Genomic DNA, 26,933 nt, shown 5'->3' on the forward strand with positions numbered 1-26,933 from the left:
GTGTGTGTGTGTGTGTGTGTGTGTGTGTGTGTGTGTGTGTGTGTGTGTGTGTGTGTGAAAGCATTAAGCATACTGGTTTTATTGGTCTAAAGTCTGTCCATCTGTAACATTACCAAGATCACAGTAAAAAACAACTGCACTGTTTTCTTTCTTTCTGTATAGGAACAGTTCGATTATCACACTTTCATTCTTGGATTTTCACTGAATTTACTTATAAATAGTGTTGGGAAGTAGTTACTACAAAAGTAGTTAAGGCAGCAGTTTACTTTAAGATATCCTTGTTACACATGTTACATGTACTTACTATTATAATAACACTAAATTCTGCATAATTGCATGCAAGTAACCCTAAACCAAATCCTAACCATATAGTAAGTACATGTATAATTATCATTACTCAGTATATGTATAATTACACTGGAACAAAGACACCTTGTGTACATAAATGTAATTGCAATCAGTTACAGTTACACACAAAAAAAGTGTAATTAAATTACATTTACACCCACATACAGATTTAATTGATTTCTTTTATAAATTGCATTGACTGCTGTAAAACATGAGACACCCATCTTTCAGGAGTTTAGTATACACACAGGACACATGCTTATTCGACAGTTTTATCTTCTATTTGGGTTTATATATATGCTTTATTTTTTAAGATCAACTGTTTCTTCCTGTCATAAAGATTTGATTTCAAAAACAGTATTGTAACTACTAAACTATTTCCTGTATATAACCTCAAAATGATCTTTAAAGTAAGTCTGATTTTGTGGGGGGTGTGCTTTAAAATGAAATGATTATAATCTTAATTCACGTGATGAAAGATTTCAGAAGTCTGACATTAATCAGTGTTGAGGTGCAACTGTAAGGTTAACCCTGTCTGGTTTACATCAATGATTAAATTTAGAACGGTAATGAAAAAAAATCAAATGTAATCAATGTACATTACTTAAAGTAATTGAAATAGTTACACTACTTATTACATTTTAGATAGTGTAACTTGTAATCTATAACCTATACATTTCCAACCTTTCCAACACTGTGTATATCCATCTCTTTCACTTTTTTTTGAAGCATTTAAAACATTTACAGTCAAGTGTTTGCTCTGTATTTTGGTGATTCTAAAAATAAAAAGTTTAAAACACAGACTGATGCCATAGGAAAACTTGTAGGTCAAGAACTTTTCATTCTCAATTCTTTCGAATAACAACTGCTTTAAACTTGTATGCTCATCTGAAGAACCTACAGAATTGTGTAACATAATGAAACAACATCTTGATAAGGAGACAGTTCTTTGTTGATTGGTTTGTGATGCTTGAAGTATAATGTTGTGCGTCACCTCTCAGTCTTTTTGATCACATGAATGTAAGACTTCACATGTGCCATTATGAAACCCTCTTTACTAATGAAAAGAAAAACACTGGGGTTTAATTGTTGCTCTAAAAACAACGTCAATAGTCCAGAATTGTCACAGGACTGTGTGCGTCAGCGTGATTTTCCAGCTGTCAGTGTGTGATCAGCTCATGATTGTCTGGCATTGTCACCTTGGGGTTTGACATACGTGTTAAACCTGCACATCTGGTTCTGTTCACATGATGCCCAGCTTCTTATAAATCACAGCACTGAACAGAGACAAACACGCACAAGAGGAACACACAAAGAAACACTCATGTTGTACATTATGGGGGTAAGTTTACCAGCTTTTTGCATTAGTACCATGTTTTAATGCTTGTGTTTGGTGTGTGATATATGAAAACTAAAAAACAATTAAATATACATGCAGTATTTTAGGGGACACCAGATCTATCAGCCACAAAGGCTATATTTCAGTAGTTCTAAGGTTTTGAGTTTTTTTGTCTACTATGTTGATACATAAATACAGAGTGCAATCAATCAAACTTTATTACAGACTCAAGGTGCAGATTTTAAAAAGACAATAGACAACATATACAACCCACAGCATCTTTCACAGACTTACAAAATACAGCAAAACCAGTGTCTCCACAGCTTTGACTGATACCGTGTATGTTTGATAAACCCACAATAATCTAATTTTTAGAAGCATTAAGCCGACAGATAAATCTATACATAAGATTTCGTAACAGTGCTTTAAAAGTGATTACTCTTGCACACACACACATTTCACTTGCACCATGCCATCTATGCATTCTCATTGCATCATTATAAGCTACTTGCAGCTTAACTAGATGCTCACCACAAATGAGCAGTATAATGTGTTGTACAATATGCTTTAAAAAGCGACAACTTCACCTCATCTGAACAGAAACTAAACTTACGTAAAAGTGTATTGTGTATACTTGTATGTTCATATACAGTACATAATAAATACATACATATATTATGTAAACAAAAACATATTTTGGATGCAATTAATCGCGATTAATCGTTTGACAGCACTACATTTGAAAATATATGAACAAAAAACTGTTATTTTTATTAGCAACAATATACTGTTTTTATTGTATTTCTGATTAAATAAATGCATTCCTTGGGGAGCAAGAGACTTCTTTTAAAATCATTTACAATAAATAAATAATAAATCAAATCTTAATAGACTAGTGTGTCATTTGTATCGTTTCTCTTTCACTTATGCATTTTTCTTTCATTTGGATCTTTTTGCAAACATATTTTTCTGAATTCTCCATGAAAATTTTAATATTTCTGACAGATTGCTTTGGGGCTAATTGTCATCATCCAGTGCATGTCACGTGGTCTGAGTCAGGTGAGAGGAAATGTTTAAAAATGTTTTCAAAACTGGTTAATCTGGATGTAATGGTCAGCAACAAATCAAATTATACACAATTGCAATTACATCTATTGTTGGGAGAATCAGGCGGTGCAGAACTAGTCAGAAGAGAAAAATACGACAAAAGCAGGTGGAGAGGGAGTTAACACTTACATAATGCTGATGTTATGTGTTAGTTTGGTTCTTGTACTGTTTGCAGTTCGAGAAGAGTCATTCTTGAGCATCTTGAAACTGCATTAAAGCAATAGATTCAGTAGCTTTTTGAACAGTCATCAGTTCAGAACAGGAAGGTGGATAAATGGAATGTTTTAATACTGCTGTTTTTCTCAAAAGCGGTTTGAATGTTGTCTTACATGCTTATTCACAGTATTGTCTCCAAAACAGATACATCCCAAAGTTGGAAATGCCTTCCAACAAAAAAATATACTTTACAAAAACAAGGTAGTTGGCTATATACTGTATCTAAAAATCAATCTCGTTCTCTTACTGCTGACTGAAGGATACACATTCATATCTGATTGTTTTCCTGCAGTGGAGAATGAATGATCAGGAGGTTCACCTCATCATTAGACTCCTCTCTGTTGGGCTGGTGGATGCAGATCCAAACACTCTGCACCATATAAAAGAATACAGAGATCTGCGAGGAAGTTCAACCTAAGAGGGGAAGAGTCATCCGGATGATTATGAGTTTCGCTTCCTGATCATTAACCCTTATAAAGGAAACCTGACCGGTTTTCTTTTACTTCGGTTACTGGAAACATGTGGAAACATGTGACATGGCAAAGACTGTTGTCCTCCCAAACCAAAGACTGTGAAGCACTTTCTCATGAAATCATATCCAAAACATCTGGATCATCTGTTCTGAAAGACTCCGGTGAAATGGATAAAGAAGAATGATGCTAGCACCAATTCCCATGAAGAAGAACAAACATTCTCTAGGGTAGAGAATGTTTCTAACATTTGGATCAGCATGCATTAAACATATTCCCACATGCACAATGTACAGAAAATATTTGGCATCTTTAACCCAAAATTCAAATCTGAAATGAACTGAAGCAATTTTGTTTAATGTATGAAGCTATAATGTATAAACAGTTAACAAAGTCATATTGAGCTTTGTACAAATTCATAAAACAGCTACCTTAGTGAAATATAAATATATTAAAATGTATTTTTGTGCATTTATTTCATGCTAACAAACATTTATATATTTATATGCTTTTTAAAAATACCCTGCATTTGTACTTTTGGCATACTAAACTATACTTAAAGTCTGCTAAATTGGAACAACTAACAACTAAATTTGTACTTAATGCACTTTAATTGGGCAGAAGTAGTGCTAAATTCCAACTAAAGATACATTGTGCTAACGTGGAACTATTGCAAGTATACTTTAGGCACACTTTAAACATCTTGCATTTAAAGACTGATATTATTCAAAGATCATATAATCCTCATCAACAGTGACATTAAAACACATTTTAGGCTTAATATTAAGAAATGCGCTTTGTACACTCTTAAAAACAAAGGTGCTTCACGATGCCGTAGAATAACCTTTTTGTCTAAATGGTTCCATAAAGAACCTTTAACATCTGAAGAACCTTTCTGTTTCACAAAAGGTTCCTTGTGGTGAAAGAAGGTTCTTCAGATTATAAAAAAGTAAGGAAGAGACGGTTCTTTAAACAACCTTTGACTCGATGGTTCTTTGTGGAACCAAAAATGGTTCTTCTATGGCATCGCTGTGAAGAACCTTTATTTTTAAGAGTGTACTCCAAATAAAATTTTATTATCTTTTTTTTTATTAGTAAGCCTTGAGTATGTCAGTTCATATGTTAATAGATTTTAACTATACTTAGTATGAAATAAATATATTTTAAATATACTACTGTTTACTAAGGTATTTATTACCACTTATGCAGTTTTTGATTTAACTTGTTCAATAAATGTTAGAGGACACTAGTTTTATTATCACTGCAAGTTCCCAGAAATGTCTATAACATCAGATGCATATTGTAGTTTCAAATTTACATTAGCATAAGTGGTCACAGATAAAAATATACAAAACTATAATGCAAGTGTACTTATTACAAATGAGCAACATCAGACATCTGCACTGACGCCACTCAGATCACTTGGAAATGGTTCATATCAGATATTCATAAGGCCAGTTCACCAGAACACTTTTACAGGAATCATGTGTCATCATGTTCTTGTGAATTTTGGTTGTTCTTTCCCTGGAAGAGTAAAAGGAATTATGAATTAGTAACTTGGTATTGGTTAAGTATTTATATACTGTAGCTGTCACAATATTTCTCACAAATATTCCAATAGATAAAAATACATAATGAAAATAAAACTCAGAAATATGATTCTGCTCTTTTCTCACCCCAAACTTTACGGTTCAAAGTTTGTCCCAGTAAGGACAGCAGCGTCAGCACAAGCATGTTAAAAAAGAAGACGTTCAATCGTGAGCTCCTGAACAGCCCCAGTATAGGGTAAACCCAGATTCCCACCATTAGATACACCTAAGCCACCCTAAAAGAGAGGGAGAATATGTATTAGTGTTGCTGGCAAATAGTTTCATAACTAGCACAGTCACCCACATAATCATAACTCACCATCCTAAGTAAGCAAGACTAACAAATCCCAAAGCAGCCAAACCATTCTTGGTTTTAGGATAGATATGTGGCTCCACCAGGATCTCACCAAACACGATTGGGAGAACAAGAGTGTGCTATGAGGCAAGCATACAAAGCCATCGTATTAGTCAGTCTATGAATCAAAAGGTCAATTTAATTGTGAAGGAAGATTATTTAATTTACATTTTTAAAAAATGTATCATACATTATAGAGAACAAACCATAGCATGATTGATCCATGGAGGGAAGAGGCTGTCCATCGAAGCTGGATGGACCAGTTGTCAATCATAGGCAAAAATCAGCCAAAACAGCAGAACTACAAACTTAAAATAATTCAAATAAATATAGAAGATGCACACAATTGCAAAGAAACTACTTATTAAAACTTGAAGAACTGATATGTATTCAGTCTTATGCATTAGAAATATTACTTATTACTATTAACCACCAATAGATGGTGCACATTCATCGGTTACATTTCTATGCATTTCTGTTAAATCTAAATGTCTATCAAGAAGCAGCTTTTAATGGGTTCTGATGGACTATATTCAACAACAGTAAGTGAAGATCTACTTATCTTTGATTCTTGAAATATCATTTATTTTTATTGCTGTAGTTATTAACAAAAAAAGTACCAAAAATCACCATTGGAGTACCATGGCAGCACTATGGTATTCTTTCAAAGACCTTTAAGCTTAAGTGCTTGCCACAGTACTTCGTATTGAATTTAATTTGAGCATACAAATTAGATTTGACCATTTATGGTTTGGTCTATTCTATTTTAAAACAGAAACAATAATGATCCTGACAACAATACTGAGCAACACCTGAACTGTAGCTACACTCTGAGGCGGTACACTTTTTAAAGGTGACTACTAAAATGTAGACAAAGTAGTCATTTTTAATCGATAGCTATTAGGCTAATATGTATATTTAAGGTACTAATATGTATCTTATAGGGGTAAATGGACCTTTTTTTTCTGAGAGTGTATACTAATCTGATCTCTATGACTGGTACACTCAGCCTACATCAGTTTTCTGTTATAGCAGGTAAAAAAAAGTCAGACTGACAAGTAATATCCAAACTCACCATTCCCACTGGAAACGCAAAGACAGAAAAGAGCAAGTCCTTGCAGAGGCAGAAAAGTGACATTTTGGAGCCTTTCCACACCGGCTGAAGGTCATTCACAGATGCCAGTCCAAAAAAAACACCATCTGTAAGACCTGAGAAATGCACAACCTCCAATATTGTGTCTATCAGAACAATTTTAAAAGAGTCCTCACAAGGGTGGCACCTTACCAGGTTTAAAAATGTGAGGTATTTCCAGGGTCCACTAGACAAACATCCCAGGTGGTATATCTGAATTTCGTTTTGCATAAACAGACTGAAGGACAAAGATATACCAGCTGAAAGCAACTATGTGGTAAACTTTCTTCAACATGTCAGCCATGTCTGCAGTCTTACGGTTTGTTGCTGAAATACACATTTCATCACCATGAACTGAGTTCTCCTCTCAGCTGCAAGAGACTTTAAGAAATGCCAGGGGAACTAATTCAGATTTATGAGAATAAAGTTTATATTGAGAGATTAGCCTAACCTGACTTGCTTATTTGACATGGTGTTAAGGGCCTTGTGTTTTTCTGTTGTTGTCATACATACTAAGAATTTTTTCTTCACTCCAAGAACAATTATGTAACACATTCTTAAATATCACAGGCTAAAAAAAATATGTTCTGTAATTTGGTTTATTTAAGCATAACTGCATGGCTCACATTTTTGCAGCATGACCCAAACCTTGTGGCTAACTAAAGATCAGTGATGTCACATAAACAAGCTCACGTTTTTTTCTAAAGATGATACTCATAAGTATTTTACAAGTTGTAACATGGTCTATAGCCCCCATTCACTGCAATATTTGTTGACTTAAAAATTCTGTCATCATTTTTTTCTGTTCTACAGAAGAAAGTCACATAGGTTTGGAATGGCATGAAGGTAAATGATAACAGAATTTTTCATTTTTGAGCCAACTATTAATTTGTTCCCATATAAAACACCCATAACTGTACCAAAGGGGAACACATTGAACAAAAACAGACATTGTGTAACGAGTCTTTCATCAGAAGATTAATAAACACATTTTTTTTCCATCTGTTTGATAAATTTCTTCCCACTGAGCATTTAGTTTCATAACTGTTCTGACAAAAGCAAATAACACACGTTTGAGATATTAATATTTGAAGAACATGTCTTGTGTTCTAGTTTTATTTGTTTATTTCAGTGTAGTATTACTCATTTTGCTCTAAACATGATTCAAACACAACTTTTGGAACAGGTGGGAACATGTAACAGACATTATTGGTTCTCTATACGTGTAGCCTATGGGAACCTCCATCAAAAACAGATGTCTTAATACACTGACAAATTTTGACAAACGTATTTTACAATTTAAATAAATCAGTAATTCATCCTAAATTCATAATATTGCACATTTTTGTATCGATTTGGTATATTGAGAAATTCCTTTTAGTAAAAGGTGCTGCATGCTATCCACATTAATATGTTACGTGCTTTAGGAGTGTCTATTGTGCATCCAGCTCCACTTCCAGTTCCATGTTTTCCGTTTCCTGCTGCTCACTGCTTCAAGTTCACTACATAGAAAAATGTGTGCCCAGTTACTGATCCATTATGAAGTTCTTTCAGTGTTGGTTTTTAATAACACCTGGGCACAAAATACTATAATTGAAAAAAATAAAATTAAAAAAATACTTGGAGAAAAGTTTTATGCTGTATTGAAACACAAACAATAGTCTGACTCCGTTAACATGTTGAAGTAGTATCAGAACGATGTTGGAGACTTTCAGAAACTCCTTGCTCCTGGCAATATCATGCAACTCCTCCCCCACTCCACATTGCTCACATGCTCTGTCTCTGGCGGCTCCATTTTGAATGAACTCCTTGTTTTTGTTAGGTAAACAACTCTCTATTTACAGTATTTATAACAGATTATAATTTCTAGATACAGAACTCCCAACAACTACAAAAGATTTAGAAATGTGTTTCACAGCTATACTATATGTGACCCTGGACCACAAAACCAGTCTTAAGTGTAAATTAAATTTTTCAAAATTGAGATTCATACATCATCTGAAAGCTGAATAAATAAGCTTTCCATTGATGTATGGTTTGTTAGGATAGGGCAAGATTTTTGCTATTGCTAAAAATATACCTCAGCGACTTAAGACTGGTTTTGTGGTCCAGGGTCACATATAGGCTATATACACACTAAGAAATACCTGCCCTATCAAAAGCTTATTCCAGCTGGTAAAGTTCCTGTTTTTTGTCATCCCGATCATCTGCATAAGCCCTGCAGATTTTCCACTCTCCCAACATAGGCAGCACTCTTTAGTATAATCAGAAGTTATAAGACACTTCGATCCAAGTTTTTGCAGGTTCACAGTTATGAGGTAAGACTTTAAGAAAAAAAAAAAAATCTGGCTAAATCGCTTTCCTCTTATTGTTCATCAGTGGAGCCCCTTTTCCAGTGGTTTAATTCATGAGGCCTGTGAAAATACCAAATAGAAATGCTTGAGTAATGTAAGGAAATGTAAATTTACATTTAAACATTGAACTTCAGTCTTTTAGATATTGTGCTTTTAGACATTGAATCTAAGCAACAGACAATCAATATTTTCAGAAATTTGGAATTCATGTGAAAAAATCCTACAACATACTTCAAAACGACTGTAGACCTTCCTCTCTTTACGCATTTGCTCCATCTTTTGTAGTAACATCTCCCGTTCTTCTGGTGTTGCCTTGGAGGACCAGGGCCTTCCTGAATGATTTGAGAACAATTTATCTGCAGAGCTAACCTCAGCCTTTTTGGCTTCATTGGGTGAAGCAAGAGTCTGCTTGGACAGGGAAGATCTGCTTTGGTTTTTTGCTGAAATTTGCTCTAAAAGAACTTTAGTGTCATCTCTAAGGTTGCTGCAAGAGATAACATTTGCAGTAGATGTCTGATGGGCAGACACAATCGATTTTGCATTCTCTGCAACAGAAGACTGATTTTCTGAATTACTGTGTACAGTCAAATGTGATTTTTCTGGCACCTCTGCAATGTTAGTCATAGTGTTTTCTATCTCTGATGTTGTTTGTTTCGTTTTATCAACCCCGTTAGAGTCTATTGCTGTAGAAACTTCTATCTGAGGCCCTGCATCTATAGCTGGAGTGTCATGACTCTCAGTTTGCTCTGTAATGGTGTCAGATGTCTGGCACCCATCTGTTTTCTCAGGCTTTGAGTCTTTTTGACAACTAGATTCCATAGGATTTGATAATAAGCTAGATTGTACTTGTGTAATTCCCTGAGTTGAGTTGATCTCATCCGAGGACAGGCAAGGTTCTGGTGAACCTTGAGGCTGAGTTGAGCTCACCTCCATTGAATCAAGTCTAGTTAAAACACAATTTTCTGTGTCTTTTACTGTATGAGTTATACATGCTTGTGTTTGGTTTAGTTCCACTTGGCTATCACAAGGTGTAACAGTATCAGATTGGGAATGTTCAGCTGGGGAACTTAAGGCTGTGATGACTGCATTTTGAGATGTGCTATTGTCTTTTTGAGTAATGTTAACCTCTAGAATGGGTATTAGTTTGGTAACGGCTTCTGATAAGTTATCATCTTTTTTCTCAGTAACACAGTCAGATTTTGTTCCAGTGATGTCTTGAAGGGATTCATTTTCTGTTTTAATAGGATGTTTGGAAGTGTCTGCCTCCGTTTTGGTGGGATTTTGGGAGAATTCACTTTCTGTTATAGTGAGCTGCTGGGACAAATCAGTCTCTATTGGAATGGACAGCTGGAAAGAGTCTGTGGCTGTTACAGTGTGTGTTTGGGTAAAGTCTGTCTCTTTTGCAGCGGGCTGCTGGGAGGAGTCTTTGTCTTTTACAGTGGGCTCTTGGGAAGAGTCTGTCTCTGTTGCAGCGGACTGCTGGGAAGAGTCTGTGCCTGCTGAAGTGGACTTCTGGGAGGAGTCTGTGTCTGCTGCACTGGGTTCTCTGGAAGGGTCTATCTCTGCTACAGTGGGCTGCTGGGAAGAGTCTGTGTCTGAAGAGTCTGTGACTCTAGCAGTGGGCTGTTGTGAAGAGTCTGTGTCTGTTGCTGTGGACTTCTGGGAAGTGTCTGTGACTGCTGCAGTGGCCTCAGGGGAAGAATCTGTCTCTGTTGCAGAGGGCTGCTGGGAAGAGTCTGTGACTGTTGCAGCAGGCTGCTGGGAAGAGTCTGTGACTGTTGAAGTGGACTTCTGGGAAGTGTCTGTGTCTGCTGCAGTGGGCTCTCGGGAAGAGTCTACCTCTTTTGGAACGGGCTGCTGGAAAGAGTCTGTGTCTTTTACAGTGGGCTTTAGGGAAGAGTCTGTCTCTGCTGCAGTGGGCTGCTGGGAAGAGTCTGTGTCTGAAGAGTCTGTGACTGTTGCAGTGGGCTGCTGGGAAGAGTCTGTGCCTGAAGAGTCTGTGACTGTTACAGTGGGCTGCTGGGAAGAGTCTGTGACTGTTGCAGCGGGCTGCTGGGAAGTGCCTGTGTCTGCTGCAGTGGGCTCTCGGGAAGAGTCCACATCTGTTGGAACGGGCTGCTGGAAAGAGCCTGTGTCTTTTACAGTGGGCTTTAGGGAAGAGTCTGTCTCTGTTGCAGCGGACTGCTGGGAAGAGTCTGTGCCTGCTGAAGTGGACTTCTGGGAGGAGTCTGTGTCTGCTGCAGTGGGCTCTCTCGAAGAGTCTATCTCTGCTACAGTGGGCTGCTGGGAAGAGTCTGTGTCTGAAGAGTCTGTGACTGTTGCAGTGGGCTGCTGGGAAGAGTCTGTGCCTGAAGAGTCTGTGACTGTTACAGTGGGCTGCTGGGAAGAGTCTGTGACTGTTGCAGTGGGCTGCTGGAAAGAGCCTGTGACTGTTACAGTGGGCTTCTGGGAAGAGTCTGTGACTATTGGAGTGGTCTGCTGGGAAAAGTCTGTGACTGAAGAGTCTGTGACTGTTACAATGGACTGCTGAGAATATTCTGTGTCTGAAGAGTCTGTGCCTGTTGAAGTGGACTTCTGGGAGGAGTCTTTGTCTGCTGCAGCCGGCTTCCTGGAAGAGACTATATCTGTTGCAGCGGGCTGCTGGGAAGAGTCTGTGATTGTTATAGTGGGCTGCTGGGTAGAACCTGTGGTTGTTGCAGTGGGCTGTTGAGAAGAGCCTGCCCCCAATAAAGGTAGTTGTTTGAAAGGTTCTGTGGAAAGGTCACTTTTTGTTGCAGTGTGGGACTGGGGAGTGTTTGCCTCTGATGCAATTAGCTCTTTGATGGTGTCTATCATTGATGCAGTGGACTGCTGAGAAGTGTCTGTCTCCATTGAGATAGGCTTTTGAGAAGAGTCTGTCTCCTTTGCAATGGGTTGCTGAGAAGAATCTGTGGCTGTTGCAGTGGGGTGTTGAGAAGAGTCTTTGGCTGTCGCAGTGGGCTGCTGGGAGGAGTCTGTCTCCATAGCACTGGAATGTAGTGAAGAGGCTGCAGCAGAAGCATTTGGCTGTATGAAGGGTTGTGTACTTGATGCAGTGGGTTTTAGGGAATGTTTACTTTCTTTTGCCACGTGGTGTTGCATAGAGTCTTCCACAGATGCAGCAGACATATGAGAAGAGTCCATCTCTGCTCCAGTGAGGTGTTTTGAAGTGTCTTCCCCCACTGCAGGGGGATGTTTGGAAAAGTCTGAGGATACTGCAGTGTACATTTGGGATGATTTATGTCTTGCTGTAGTAGGATTTGTCTGTCTGCTTTCTGCTGCACTGGACTGTTGGCAAAAATCTGTCTCAGTTTTAGTGGGGGGCTGAGAAGAGTCAGCCTTTCTTGCATTTTGGTGTTTGGTGGAACTAATTCCAGTTGTAGGAAATGCTGGGGAGGGAACTGTATTTTTGTGGTCATTTTTTGAAGGTACAGAAGGATCTACAATTGCCAGGTTTGCTGTTGAATTAGAACCAAGAGGCACAGTATCAGAAAATATGCTAGAAATATTGGTTAAGCTCTGTGCAAGAATTTGGGAGTCTTTTGCAGATGGACTTCCCTCATTTGGATTGGTGCGTAGTGGTGACACACACTTTGTCTGTGGTAACTTAACAGGAGGACAACCCTCAGTCAGAACGGCATGGGAGGGATCGGTTTCATTAGGACTATGATATTGGTTGAGGCCAGATTCTGTTGAGGTTGTATCTAATGCAACAGAATCTACTTGATTTTGTAAGGCACAGAGAGGCTTTTGTGAAACAATTTTTAAAATGGGGGGTGTCTGGTTTTTAGATGTAGATACTGTTTTTGTCTTTTCAACAGGTTTTAAAGCTTGATCAATGTCTCCCTTGAAATTTTTTAAAGTTGAGCCAGACTCTTCTGCAAGTTTTTCCTTAAATCTAATTTTTTCAGCATCAGTGGCTCTATGTAGGATGTCTTTACTCGATTCCTCACATTTGGTGTCTTTATAGATTTCTTTGATCCCTGTTACTGTGGCAGGGGTATTTTTTGACTTGAGTGGAGTTTCTGGGGTCTTCAAAACAGGCCCTGTTTTTTTATCTGCATCATTACCTAAAGATTTCTCTGGTAGAGTAAACGTTTGGGTGGCTTTCATCGGATTGCTCTGAGAAGCCTTTGCTGCTGCAAGTTTGCGTTTGGCTGCTAATTCTTTGAAATACCTCAGTCTACAGTCAGGGTCATTCATATCTATGAAAGAAGATGACTTTTGCAATAAATTAGATGGACATTCATCCCTTTGGCTATTTTTTTCAGGAACTGTTTGAATATTTTGGCAGGTTTCAACCTTATCTACATCAGAATTTTCACCCATTTGGTTCAGTTCATCCTCAGGTTGTGCAAACTCTGAGGTGGAGTTATCAAATGTGGCTGACTTTGCAAAATTGCTCCACTGAAATGGTTGAAACGGAGAACCAGTCCTCCTTTTATCAAACATTTGTGACACACGAGCTGAAAGTTTTGAAGCTTCATCCCCATCTTTTTCTCCAGCAGTATCTTTCATCTCTTCTGACGTATGCAGCTCTAGATTTGAACTGAATATCAGCGAGTGTCTCAGTCTGGAACTCCTCTGGACAGGTTGGCTGGGTTTCCTCTTCAGGAACTCTTCACTTATCCGGTTAGTCTCTTTAGGTTCTCTCTTCTGCGTCTCCTCTGCTTTGTCACCCTCAGTGGTGCAAGAAGACTCTGAAGTTGATGCTGGTGTTGTTTTGATATTCATTTGTGATAAATCAGATGGATGATTAGCTAAACTGTGAGGCACAATAGAATCATTTTGAATTTGGACAAACGTGGGATTTTCCCTAGGTGAAGGTATCCTGTTAAACTCTCTATTTCCTGGTCTAATTTCAGCACGTACGGGGCCACAAGGAGCTTCCTGTGTAAAACATGGAATATCATCACATGCAGTGGATCCTTCAAGTTCAGCTAAATCTAGCTCTCCTGCATCATCGCATGCACTGAGGTATGAGCTGATCCTCCAGTCCCGCAGGCCCTGCTTTTGACTCATATCCTGTGGTTTGCGGATTGCATTGAAGAATCGTTTCTGTTCTGTTGGGTTTGGTTGTGTTGGGGAGGTCTGACATGTATAAGACTGTCCCGTTCTATGTCTCTTGAGATTGGACTGCACAGGTGGTAATACATTTTTTGGACCATGTCCTTCCTCCATAGCAGGTTGAGACTGCAGGTATCTTTGAATATGGTCATAAGCTCCAGGTGGTTCAGCCTCATCCCCCTCATGAGGGTAGACAGGCCCTGAAAACTGATCGATGTGTTGGCCTTGGCCTCTAAACCTTCCATACATGTCATAACCAGATTGTAATCCAGCTCCCTGGTAAATATGTGGTTCCCTTGCAAAGTGCCCGCCCTGCGCCATTTCTCCCTCCATGTACTGGTTTCCTCTCATTGTTGGATGGTTTTGAGGGGGCATGTATTCATAATCAGGTATATTTTCATAGCTATGTCTTTTGAAGCCAACCGTTTCATTTGGTCCTCTCATTTGACTTCCATGCTCTATAAATTGATGATCCTCTCTATATTGCTGGGCAGCATGCAGCATGTGCTTCTGAACAGAGGGATTTGCTTCTGTTGCACTGTGGAGGGATTCACTTCTAAAGGGTAACATTTTGTTACCCAATTTCATATGATCTTCTGTAGTACGTCCAGCACATTCCATGCCAATAGTGGGATATTGTTTGTTAAACATGTGGGTCTTTTCTGCGTTGTAGTAGCTTTCAGGTTCACCACCATAGTGTGGCATATTTGCCAAAACATTTTCAACAACCAGTGGCTCTGAATGGGCAAAGAGAATCCGAAACTCTTCATCAAAGGTGGTTACAAGCTGTCCCAGAAATAGATGAGCAAGACAGCGATGTATCTTCTCAAAAGACCACATGAAGCTGCAACACAAAGTGAGAAAATTTGTCGACTACACCAAAAACACATATAAGGTATTTTTATAGTTTGCAATTAACTGTCAAAAGATAAAATGTACTTACCTATAGTTGCCACTTAACACAGCTCTGCAGTCTACCAGAATAAAGCGATCCATCATCTGACCTTTGAAGGTCTTTCCTGTTCTGCTGAAATAGGTACTACCAGACACAGTTCTTACCCGCATTAACTGCAAGTGAAAAGTAGATAAATTAATTTGAACTAATTTAAAACAACAAATATTAAGTGTCTTTTAAAGTGTACCATCTAATGGTAAAAACAGTAAAATCTTAATAACGCTCACATATATTGTTCATACAAAATACTCAAAATAAGTATGCAACAGTACTGTCCTATTATTTTTATAATAGGAAATTATATTTCTATAATTTTCATGATATTTCTGTTTCATTAAAAAAATTATGCTAAGGCCATTAATATATATGCTGATTTTGAGTAAATTGTATCAAAGTAGTAAATCTATAAATCATTAGAAAATAGCTATTAAAAAAAACTCTTAAGGACTACTCAACTTAAATATAGATAAAACACCTATGAAAAGTACCTACTTTTATTTCATCCAGATTCACCCTACAGTTGTTCACCATCCCAACAAAATGGTGAGCATTCAGTTCATCGAGAAGAACATAAACAGGCACACCACGTGTCGCTGCACCAAGAATATCAGAAAAGATGTCAACATCTGTAAACATATCCATCACCACAGCAATAACCTAGAACAAGAAATAAAAAATACATTACTCAAAGAAAACATTATGTATTGCATGACATGATATCAGAACAAGTTTCAATTTTTGTTTTCTTTCAAGTTTGTTTTGTGAATTGTCAACATTGCAGGATAACCACACATACATTAAATGACAAAGAGGTCAATATCAGATGAAGAGAGGAGGAGGGCAGGAAAGACTGTCTACTTTTATGTTTACTTAGACTTCGGTTTACCACATTGTCAACAATGATGGCTCAGTCTATTTTACATTCGGCAAAAGTTCATGAAAGAGACTGCCAAAGTAAAAAAAAAAACATCTGAAACTCAAACTGCCTCAACTGTGAATTCAGTCTAACAAAAGAACATTTTGGAGAAGAAAGAAGAAAAAAAACAAGCCTGCAGAATATGCTTGATTACACCAACTATTATGATATTACATTACAGATCTTGTGTCAATTTGGCATAAAATCAGCATTTTGCATTTAGCACCTTCAGGCAAATTGAAACACGAAACTTGTATTGTTTGCAGTTGAATTAACTGGAAATTATAATGTCTAAATTGAAAGAAGTTAATTCAGTTGTGTTTGAAAAATTAAACCAAAGTTCTCATTATATACTGCAACCCTAATGAGTGCATAATAGCTGTCATTATGTCAAGTTTAGAATGAAAGACCAGCTGTGAAACTAGTGTGACCAGTTTGCTGTACTAAGCTCTTACTGCTTACTTGTGAAAACAGTATCAAAGATATTAAAATAACTGAGCAATAAGGGAAGACAGTCTGGATTTACTGACTTCTGTCATGCACTAATGATATCTTAATACTGCACTTGAACAGCATGCGATACTCACTTGTTGCGCATTCTTGATCATCCTGCGGACTTGCTCTTTGATACTGGGCATCTTGGGGTCACACGGGTTCACCAATGTAGTGACCTCAGTGGGTCCAACAAATCTGTATTGCTGTGGCCATCCTAAGTCCAGGCTCGGAGCATCATGGTCTGAATGTACCGGCCAGTAAGTGTCAGAAGAAGACCCATCTACATCCTCAGACATGTATCTCCTCTCTGGTTGGGCAGTGTGATGCGGAGCTTGCACCATGCTTTTGATATACTCAATCTCTGAACGGGATAAGAAATCAACCACATCAGCTTCCTGAAGAAACTCATAGTAGCCCTCCAAGTCAGCTTCAACCAGGGCATCAACTGCCAATCGGTATTCCTCACGGTAATGAGGGGGCAGGTAGTTGGGGTCCAGGGGATTGTCCCCGGCAGAGGAACACTGGGAACGATGAGCCATATTTACACCTGCACCAATGCAGACAGAGTTAAGAGAATAATTAACACCAGAAAAATGGCAATGCACATTAATTCCACGTGAGGGCAACCACTCTGTTTTCTTCCTCAGTTACATTAAACATAAATCAAAAACATGTGGTGGGATTATTGTAAATGCACACATTTTTATATAAACAAACAAAAAATATGCTGGATACATATAAAATTTGTTTTAATAATAATAAAAAAGACTGCTCACATAAATGGAAAGATGTAAGAAGCCTTTTAGGTTTCTTAGATTTTTTTTAAACGTAACCCAATGTTTTTTTTCAATGATGAACATTTTTTGAGTAATTAAATGCTATTTATTTATTTATTAATTTATAGTCATCCTCTTTTTAGATTAAAAGAGTAGTAGTTTAAAACTAGTAGTACTACTTTACATAAATAAAAGTAGGACAAGTCATAATATCATACTATGATTTCAATTAATTAATTTACACCTTTTTATTATATATTCAGAAATAACTGTTAAAATGGTCACAACCTTTTCACTTTTTTTTTTTTAACGTAGGCTTGTTTATTTTCAGTTATGGTGATTTATGATCATGCATTTAAGGAAGAAATTGGAGTCATAATTGTGTCTGAAGGGTTTAAATACGACATGGATACTAAACCGATTAAATACAATATGGAAAAGAAACAATAAACGATCATGGAGTCCATTTCAAGTCTAAAAGGCACATTTAAGTAATTTTAGTTACAAATATTACTTGTAATAATTGCAACCAGTCTAAGCACGAATCCTGTGAATGAATCTGAATGGCTTGAGTAAAGACAGTCTCACATCTGCTTCAACAACCTCTAGATGTGTCGCAACAACAGAGAGACCACCATTTATGGGCTGAACTTGTATTTAGGGATGGGCGATACCTCTTATTTTATTTTCGATCCGATACCGATATTTTCAAGCCCAGTATCGTCGACACCGATACCTGTAAACTAAAATGATCTTTTAAATTATTAAACGAATATAGTCAGTAATTATACTCACTTAATATAGATTTTAAAGCCATGTTTTTTTTAGTTTTTACATTTCACAGGCCTTTTTTGTTTATACTGTCAGAAATTAGATATACTAAAATTGTATTTTAGCCCTTTACTGGGGCAGTAACCTCAAAACCTCAGTACCTTTCAGGGTACCTCATGAAAAATAAACATGGTGTTACATATAGTAAGTATAAAATGTATTATTATTATTATTACCATGGTAAATTTGTGGTTACTACAGTTTTACTACAAATACTGTGGTTACTGTAATAAAACCATGGTTATTTTTTTAAAAGGCTGCCAGAATGCTGTACTCCTAAAAGTGAAACTTTAGCATATTTTTTTTAGACAGATTTATTAATAGCAATTACAGAACATAACAGAATCCATTTGAACTTTTAACAACAGTTTAAATTTACTTACACAAACTAGCCTATTTAAAATAAATATTACATGTACACAAAAGTTTGGGGTTAGTAAGATTTTGTAATATTTTTTAAATAAGTCTCATGCTCACCAAGGCTGCACTTATTTGAACAAAAATACAGTAAAAACAGCAATATTGTGAAATATAACCATTCAAATAAATATTTTCTATTTTAAAAATGTAATTTGTGATCAAAGCTGAATTTTCAGCATCATTATTCCAGTCTTCAGTGTCACATAATCCTTCAGAAATAAATCTAATATAATTTGCTGCTCAGGAAACATTTCTGATTATTATTGCTGCTTCATATTTGTGTATAAATCGTGATGCATTTTTCAGAATTAATTTTATATATAGTAATAATGATAATGTAATGTAATAATGTGGCAATGGTTTCTTAGGATCTATATGCTTCTGATGCTTTTGGGAAACGCAGCTCTATTTGAACACTTTGACTGAGCCGTACGTCACCAGCGAACGCTGTCTGTGATTGGTTGGTTCTGTCTTTCAGCTTTTTTTCATAGGGTTCCAATGAGCAGGAGAAATAGCTCTATCCAACACTATTGTTCGCTAATATAGTCTATTTTTCCATTTAGAAGCTTATTTTATGCACCGAGTTTCTTGATAAATAAAATGAGTGGTTTTAAAAAAAAATGCACTTTAGAATCTATATTTTTATGTGAGGATCGATACTTTCGATACAACACCAGTATCGATACTTTAGTATCGATCCGCCCATCCCTACTTGTATTTATGAAAATACAAATCATCGATTGATAACTTAATCATGTTTTCTTTCACATGAGAATCGACGCGTAAAATTTTGTAGTCGAGAATCGTGAAGCTCTCCAAGTTTAGAAAACTTAGGCTACTGCCAAGCAACAAAAAATACAATTATGAAATACAATGACGTGGTAAAGTTTCCTCACATAGATCACAAGTCGACTTACCGATCTAAAGTGCAGTTTTCCCTTAATTCCCTGTGTAAAACCCCTTCATCGATGCACGACCGTCATGACGAACGACAGACACTGTAACATTCACTCCAGTGGAAGAAGAGGAAAACACATACACACACACACACACACACACACACACACACATGCAAAACCTGTTTGTGTTCGCGGGCAAGACAAAAAGAATGATACAGTCCTACTCAAAACAAGAGTTTGTCCATCTATTCAAAAGACCATTCACTTGTGTGAGTTTCTGAGGAGAAGTTAAGGACAGACAGATGTCATTCATGATCCATAACATATTGATTTCATATGAGTATTAGGGTATATGCAAAGTTAATAATTCTCAATCCTAGTCAATCTTTAACACAAGATCCTGATAACAAAGACTTGATCTGGAGCTCAAATACACACAAATTTGAGAATATGTGTCGGCCAAACATACAGTCAGTCAGAGGTCACAGGAGAACCACCCACAATAACACAGATCTTCAGACACTATAAAAATGCAAAACATATTATTAAAGTCATCAGTAATTAATTCATTTAATGCTTTATTTAATCCCTCAACTAATTCAATATCAAACAATGCAATAGCCATACATTTTTAACTAACTGATGAATTAATGCCCAAATAATACTAATCAACAAGAACGGGTGGATTAGTATAATGTGGGACACCTAAGCTTTAGTGCGTTTATCTCTTTTTTTACAAAATTAAGGTGAACATGATTGGTGTTGAATTCAAGCAGGGGTGCCAAGTTATTGAAATCACTTCATTTTCTGGAAATTATGTCAGAAATCTGGCCATGAAAAGGATGTTTCAAAAGTGGGACAGCACGTTTTGACTAATGTGGGACAGTTAAATATTCTATGTTAGTCAATGGATAAAATGTGCATTAAGAAAGTTAAATGCCATACATGTAATTTTGTCAATACATTTTTAACTTACTGAAGAATTAATGCACAAATAATACTAATTAACTAGAACGTATTTGGATAAAGCCATAAAACTGAACATTCTATATGTCAAATATATTATCTGGATAACCAGTGATTGATTTTACATTGCATATGACAACATTTTTATCTGTGCAATAGAAGTGCAGATAAAATAATGGGGTCAAATGAGCCTGAACTTGTTAGGCTGGAACAGAATAACTTCTGTAAAAACAGCAAGGTCAAAAAGAAAAAATATAGTCTATGTGAACAAAACTGAAATATGCAACTTTACAGTGCTATACATATATAATAATATATAACTATGCATGTTATACATTTATATAAGAACACGCATAACATGAACATGTCTGCTTGTACTTTAAATAACTGATCAGCATGTTCCTTGAAATGCAATGTAAAATTCCCCTTCATGTTATACACGAAGAAGATATGTAAGTTCACAGCGACTTGTGGGCGGGTAGATGATGAAATAATTTTCAGTTTAAAGGAGATGATCTGTGGAAGACATGACTCGATTGGACCACATTTTTAAAACATACTGCAACTGTGCATTTTTTTCAAACCATGCTACAAATGTTTTTGGAAATTGCATTTAAAATCCAGTTGGTGCAAATCTGACCAGACATATGCTGAATGCATTACGTTTTTGCTGGAAGCAAAATGCTCTAAAATAACATACACAGCACTATTGTTAACATCTTGTTTGCAGAGTTTCAGAATAAGGGTGTGACTTTATATATATGCCAGCATCACCATTGGCAACAGAGATGAAATCACATAATTTCTACGACAGAAGGTCTTCAGTATGGTTTATCTGGAAGCGATTCATCTTTGTGTGACTAGTTCCTGAAGAGGAACCACTTCACTTCTAACTTTACAGCCAATGCTTTGCCACAAAATGCTTGAACATTTTTCAAACCTCATTGTCACGTTCACCACTATTTTAAGTGTGCATTGTACAATTTATTTTGATTAAGGTTAAAAAATGTAACACATACATTACATTTAATTGTTTTTATTGCAATGGTGTGCTAATATATATAGTTGACAGCTCCTCAAACAAAAACGGTTCCTTTAAATCAAAGGCTACTTTGATTTATAGTCTTTACACAAATGCCTCATTTATCAGTCAGTAACCGCTATTGATCCAATGTTTGTAAAGCTTGCCATCTATAATGCTATTGCATATGTATTTGTTTCCCTTCCAAGTAAAACTTGGCTACGGGAGTTCTACAGGATATGATGTCATTTCTCAAGTGCATGCCTGAACAATCCTGCATTGTTTAAACAGACACCGCCTAAAGCACATATTGCAAGCAGTGTTAAGGGTGAAGATGTACATGAACTCGTACCTAAAAACATTCCAAGTGCAGAAGTCACATGTTTTTACAGATATCACTTCGCAGCTAATCCGCATGTGTTTATACTTGTTATGCTCATCACAGATCTTTAAAACCCTATGAAATGTTTTGACAAGCACAGTGCTGATATATGAAAAAGACATATCAAAGGCGTAGCCCCTTTTATTATCTAATAATCAATAGCCATTAGTTGAGTCACAGTCAATGCTACTTGCTGTTGCAAGTTAGAGGCAGGGAGTGTTAGAGGGAGGGTCGTTCTTATCTTAAAGAGCATTTGACTGGAAAAAACTTTGCTACATTATGCATTATAAGGGGCGAAGCTTTGGCTAGCCGGCTAGCCCCTACTGGGAGATGCTGTCATTTGTGTGGGGAGGGGGGGGGGAGGGGGGGGGGGGGGGGGACTGTGACCTTTCATTTCACAACTCAGACGTCTTTTCTTGCAATTTGCAAATTGAGAAATACAATTCTGAGAAACAGAGTCCAAACTGTGAGATGTAAACTAGCACTTTTGAGAAGAAAAGCATGAATTGTGAGCAAAGTCACAATTGTGTAAAGTCACAATTCCAAGCAAAAATATATATTTTTCTGTTTTAAAAATATAATAATATACTTTATATATATAAAAAGTGTTTGAGATATAGATTTTCTGTACTAACCTTATCAGAGGCGTTTGGCCAGCTAACAATCTCCACTGTGCCTGCATGTAGTTTTCCATCACTAACTGCATCTACAAAACATGCTGCAAGCCTTTGCACACAAATGATATGAAAATAATGTTTTGGCCAGTAGCCAGATTCATGCAAATGACAGCTCTCCATCAATTTGTCAGAATCCTGTTGAATATCCTTTGCATGCACTGAAAAGAGAGGAAGGACTGTATTAGCAGCACTAATTGAATAGCATCTATATCCAAAAAATAATATAATATGAAAAATATTCAAATATGAACTTTATTTGAATATTTTTTTTTAAACAATGGCTGAGTCCTTTATATAACTAAGACTCATTTTATAGCTAAAAACATATCCTAAAAACACATAATTATGTAATTTTCCTTCACATTTTTGCAAAATTGCTTGTTTGCAAATGTACCTTCATTTCTATGAGTTTTCTTCACATATCTCCTTTTTCATCTCTGGCTTTTCACTGAAAAACAAATAATAAATTTGCATTGGAAATTACCACCACCCTCCTGAGGAATAGGAATTTATTATGGGACAAAAATAAATTTTCACACATGGCTTATAATTTGATTTGGTTTATGTTAATGGATGTGAAATGAACCAGCAGGGAGTCACGTTAGATCAAATTAGATATCTAACATCCTCACAAAACACAGAAAGAAGAATGATCGTTACTGTTTAGAAGGGGAGGGTTGTAACTACTTTCCAAAGTATTACTGGGCTCACAAATTTTGCACAACATGGTCAGTGCATATTTGCCACAATTGTCAGCGTGACTAACTCATGTGATTTTGTTTGTTTGCTTTTTATGCCCTATTTTGAATGTTAAAAAAGCTTAAAAATAAAATTAACAGTGGAGTAAGGTAGTAACAACAGTAATCTTTACACTCATTTACAGAATATTTCTTAACTACTTTAATTTGGTTTAGATCAAGTGGATATATGATATAACATTTTAAAACATAAAGACAGAAGAAACAAGGTCTGGTGGAAAAAAACATTCCCATCTTTCTATACCTGTTCATTCTCTCTAAAACTCGTAAGTTTTCCCTCCTGGGCAGCAATTGGGGAAGAATGTCCAAGTCATATCACAAAACCACTCTGAGGTGCTGCAGGGTTCAGTGCTTGACCCGCTTCTTTCTCAGTTACACTTCTATACGGCTTCTTAACCTGGGGGTCTGATGACATGATAACCAAATTGAAGTAACAGATTAAATTTTTTATATATACATCTATTAAAACAACATAATAAAGGAAACTATTACAACCCAAGCATATCAGCAGGTTCAGACTAGCTGTGTTACAAGTGTGACCAGTTTTGACAAAAATCGAATCTGTGTAAAGATCATTGTAGGTAATTTCCCCGCTTTTCTCTTTTTAACTTATCTTTTTATTTTTAAGGTACATGTTCAAGCATATAATACAGGTAATGTGGGACGCTATGGTTTTGCTATAGTGTACTAGCAATCTTTAGCTATTCAAAATGGAACTGTGTGAAGGGCTAAGCCATTTGTCATCTTTTATTACAATGCTAGTGACAAATTACCAGAAAGTGTCCCACTTTATCTATTCATATTGTACATACTGTACACACACCTCACTAGAAGTTTCCGCCACACTAAAAATATCAGGTCAGACCTACAAAAGGGTGAAAGCAGAGAGAAACACGGATTGACAGATGAGACAGGCTTCAACTTTACAGAACACACCTCATAAAATAATGGGATCTGGCAATTCCCTTCTCAGGTTATAGGCCTTCATCAACCTTCATACTGTGTGTAAACAAATCCAGGTTGCTTGAAGCACCGGTTATAGAAATATGCATGTATGATTAAACAAATGTTGGCTATGAGGAAAAATGAGGTAGGTATTGATTTGTGGACTTTTGGATTCCTGATTTTCCGCAACTCGTTTGGGGAACCAGTCCAGAAACCCACAAACTCCTAATTGTTCCAAGTTAAAAAAAGAAAAGAAAAAAGATGTATGTAGCCCCTAGCTTTAATTCAATGCAGAACAGAGACAAATAGAAAATCTAGTTCACAGGTTAAGCTTTAGAGAAACCATAAGAGAGAGACCTAACAGGGAATGTTGCACTCATAGTTTCTTGTTCGGCATTGGTCAGACCAGTTCATTCAACAGGCTTGTAAAAAGGTTCAGTGTGAATTCAGAACAGCAAACATGGGACACTGTTGAAGAGAAAGACTTACAGCTCAACCCAGAGGGTAAGGGAGCTGGTTTCAGGTATTACTTACATTTGCATTCAAAATATGAAAGAACAAGGAAACTAAATTCCTCACATACCTACATGTGAGCGAGCGAGAAAAGACATATGTCTAACCGCAGGAAGACTGTGTGGAGCTCAACCACAGGAATTTAGAACAAAATGAAGTGTGGACGAGTTGAAAACACTTGACGTGATGTGTTCATTATTATCCATTCCTCCAGAACTGATCTCTGTAATAGACATAAGGATAATGAAAAGTCATTGTAAGAAATAGTTCACGCAAAATCTCATCGCCTTTATGTTGTTCTTATTTCTGTATATCACAAAATGTATAATTTATACCTTAAATTTTGGTCTGCTGGTCACATATTTCTTATTTGATACTTTTATAGTGCTTTTTCGTAATTTTGGAGCTCATTCAGACAACACAATGTTTAAAATATATCTGTGTTCACAGAAGAAAGTGAGTTATATGAGGATGAGTAAGAGATGATAGAATTGTCAATTATGTAATAATAATAATAATTTGTTACATTTATATAGCGCTTTTCTGGGTACTCAAAGCACTTTACATAGAAGGGGGGAAACTCCTCAACCACCACCAATATGATTTTGTATGATTTGTATGCCTATTTTTTTCAAAATTATTTAACATTTACATTAATGCATTTAGCAGACGCTTTTATCCAAAGCGACTTACATTGGATTCCGTTTTTACATTTTATCAGCTATTTAAGACCATCAAATGACGCTAAACTTAATGTATAAGGAGTTTTTCACGAAAATTCATGAAATTCCATATTCATGAAACATAACAAACAAGACAGATTTGTCAAACAATGAAACAAAACAGGTTGCATGCTTGCAATGTGGTCTATGACTCATTGAATAAATAAGTCTGTCAGCTGTGTGAACCATAATAACTCAGTACAGCATTATTTCACTTTCGTAACAGAATTTACTGTTGAATTTACCGTAAGTGAATTTTTATTAATAGCTTCTTCCCTGTAACCAGGAAGCAATCACTCTTATATTCTGCCCCCTGCTGACTGTTTTGTGATGCTGTATATTCCCTTAAACGCCATAAAACATCATGGCAGTCTGAAAAGCTGTTTCTTTCGCCTTAAATATGCACTATAAAAACAGATGTTTTTCTACTGCTATGACAAAGCATTCAGTCTTCAAACTCTAAACAAATAAACTATAACACACATAGCCTATTATATTTTGGATTCATAATTAAATCTGATATCTAGGATATGAATATTTTTGGGGATATTATATAGCAAGTGAATCACATTGTGCACATCAACAGACCTCTTATAAAATGATAGTTTACACAGTGGTGTGGAGGTAGCCTTCTTCACAAGCATGACCTGTCTAAAATCGCTGACACAGAGCAGTATTTCACTAGCTGTTTACTCATTTCCTTACCAAACCAGCAATCTGCCAACCACATATGCATAATTTATGTTGAAGGCTACCATAATTTAAAGCAACAGTTCCAACAGGTTTCATTAATCATCACAATCTCAGTATCCAGCATATCATCAAAAGATAAAATGAAGTCATTTAAGCCAAAACCTCTAACTTTAAAAGATTTGTGACTATATAAATTGTTTTGAGGACAATTTATTTTTATTTTTTTCAGGGTATTTGGTCATGACAGGCATACTTGCCCTTTAAATACTGGCCCAACACACACACAGACACACTTGTTTCACTATCCTTGTGGGGACTTCCATAGGCGTAATGGTTTTTGTACTGTACAGACCATATATTCTATTGCCCTACACTTAAACTTAGCCCCTCACAGGAGACTTTTGCATTTTTAGACTTTCAAAAAACTTGTGTGTGATTTATGAGCTTGTTTACCCATGGGGACCTCAATTTAGGTCTGTGTGTATTCAGGTTTAAGTCCCCACCGGTATATAAAAACAGGCACACACACACACACACACACACACACACACACACACACACACACACACACACACACATTTTCTATAAAATACAGAAAATTGAGTCCTCATTTTCATTATTGGGACTTTACATTCAAATGATTTCATACTTGTTTACAAATGTACAAACAATATAACCAATTAACAATTTACTTATATGAACTTATATGAACCATTTCCAAACAAAAAATGGAAATGGCTCATATAAGTACATTGTTAATTGGTTATATTATTTGTATTAATTTGTACTTGCTTACTAGGAAAATATTTTTACAGTCTATTAAAACTACATCTTTATACATAGCTTAATTATGCACATTAGTAAGTTAACTGGTTAAAGCAACTGTTTAGTTTTACCATTTCAATCTTCTGGTTTATCTTCACCGCTTTGGATCGGACTCCAGGCATGACGTCGGCGGATGCAGTTCTT

The 26,933-nt window shown here is 36.4% G+C and overlaps 2 protein-coding genes and 1 pseudogene across 3 annotated transcripts in view; 1 reads left to right on the forward strand and 2 right to left on the reverse strand.

The window, feature by feature from the left end:
* LOC306883822 (uncharacterized protein) overlaps positions 1–26,933 on the forward strand; it is a gene marked incomplete at its 3' end in the record, with an annotated part of 468,688 nt that overhangs the window by 348,898 nt on the left and 92,857 nt on the right. The window lies entirely within an intron of this gene.
* LOC306884182 (androgen-dependent TFPI-regulating protein-like) lies at positions 5,084–6,901 on the reverse strand (annotated as a pseudogene). The gene is made up of 5 exons: positions 6,710–6,901; positions 6,500–6,633; positions 5,631–5,732; positions 5,370–5,504; positions 5,084–5,295 (listed from the first exon to the last, which is right to left on the reverse strand). The product of its transcript is annotated as an androgen-dependent TFPI-regulating protein-like (transcript).
* LOC306884214 (uncharacterized protein) lies at positions 8,675–19,405 on the reverse strand. Its single transcript, XM_079439933.1, has 6 exons — positions 19,306–19,405; positions 16,454–16,908; positions 15,443–15,607; positions 14,939–15,063; positions 9,142–14,839; positions 8,675–8,970 (listed from the first exon to the last, which is right to left on the reverse strand). The coding sequence occupies exons 2-6, from the start codon at positions 16,898–16,900 to the stop codon at positions 8,962–8,964; spliced, it is 6,444 nt and encodes a 2,147-aa protein (XP_079296059.1). The 5' UTR covers positions 16,901–16,908; positions 19,306–19,405; the 3' UTR covers positions 8,675–8,961.

The sequence above is a fragment of the Barbus barbus genome (genome assembly GCF_936440315.1).
Source record: "Barbus barbus genome assembly, chromosome: 18".
NCBI classification, from domain to species: domain Eukaryota; kingdom Metazoa; phylum Chordata; class Actinopteri; order Cypriniformes; family Cyprinidae; genus Barbus; species Barbus barbus.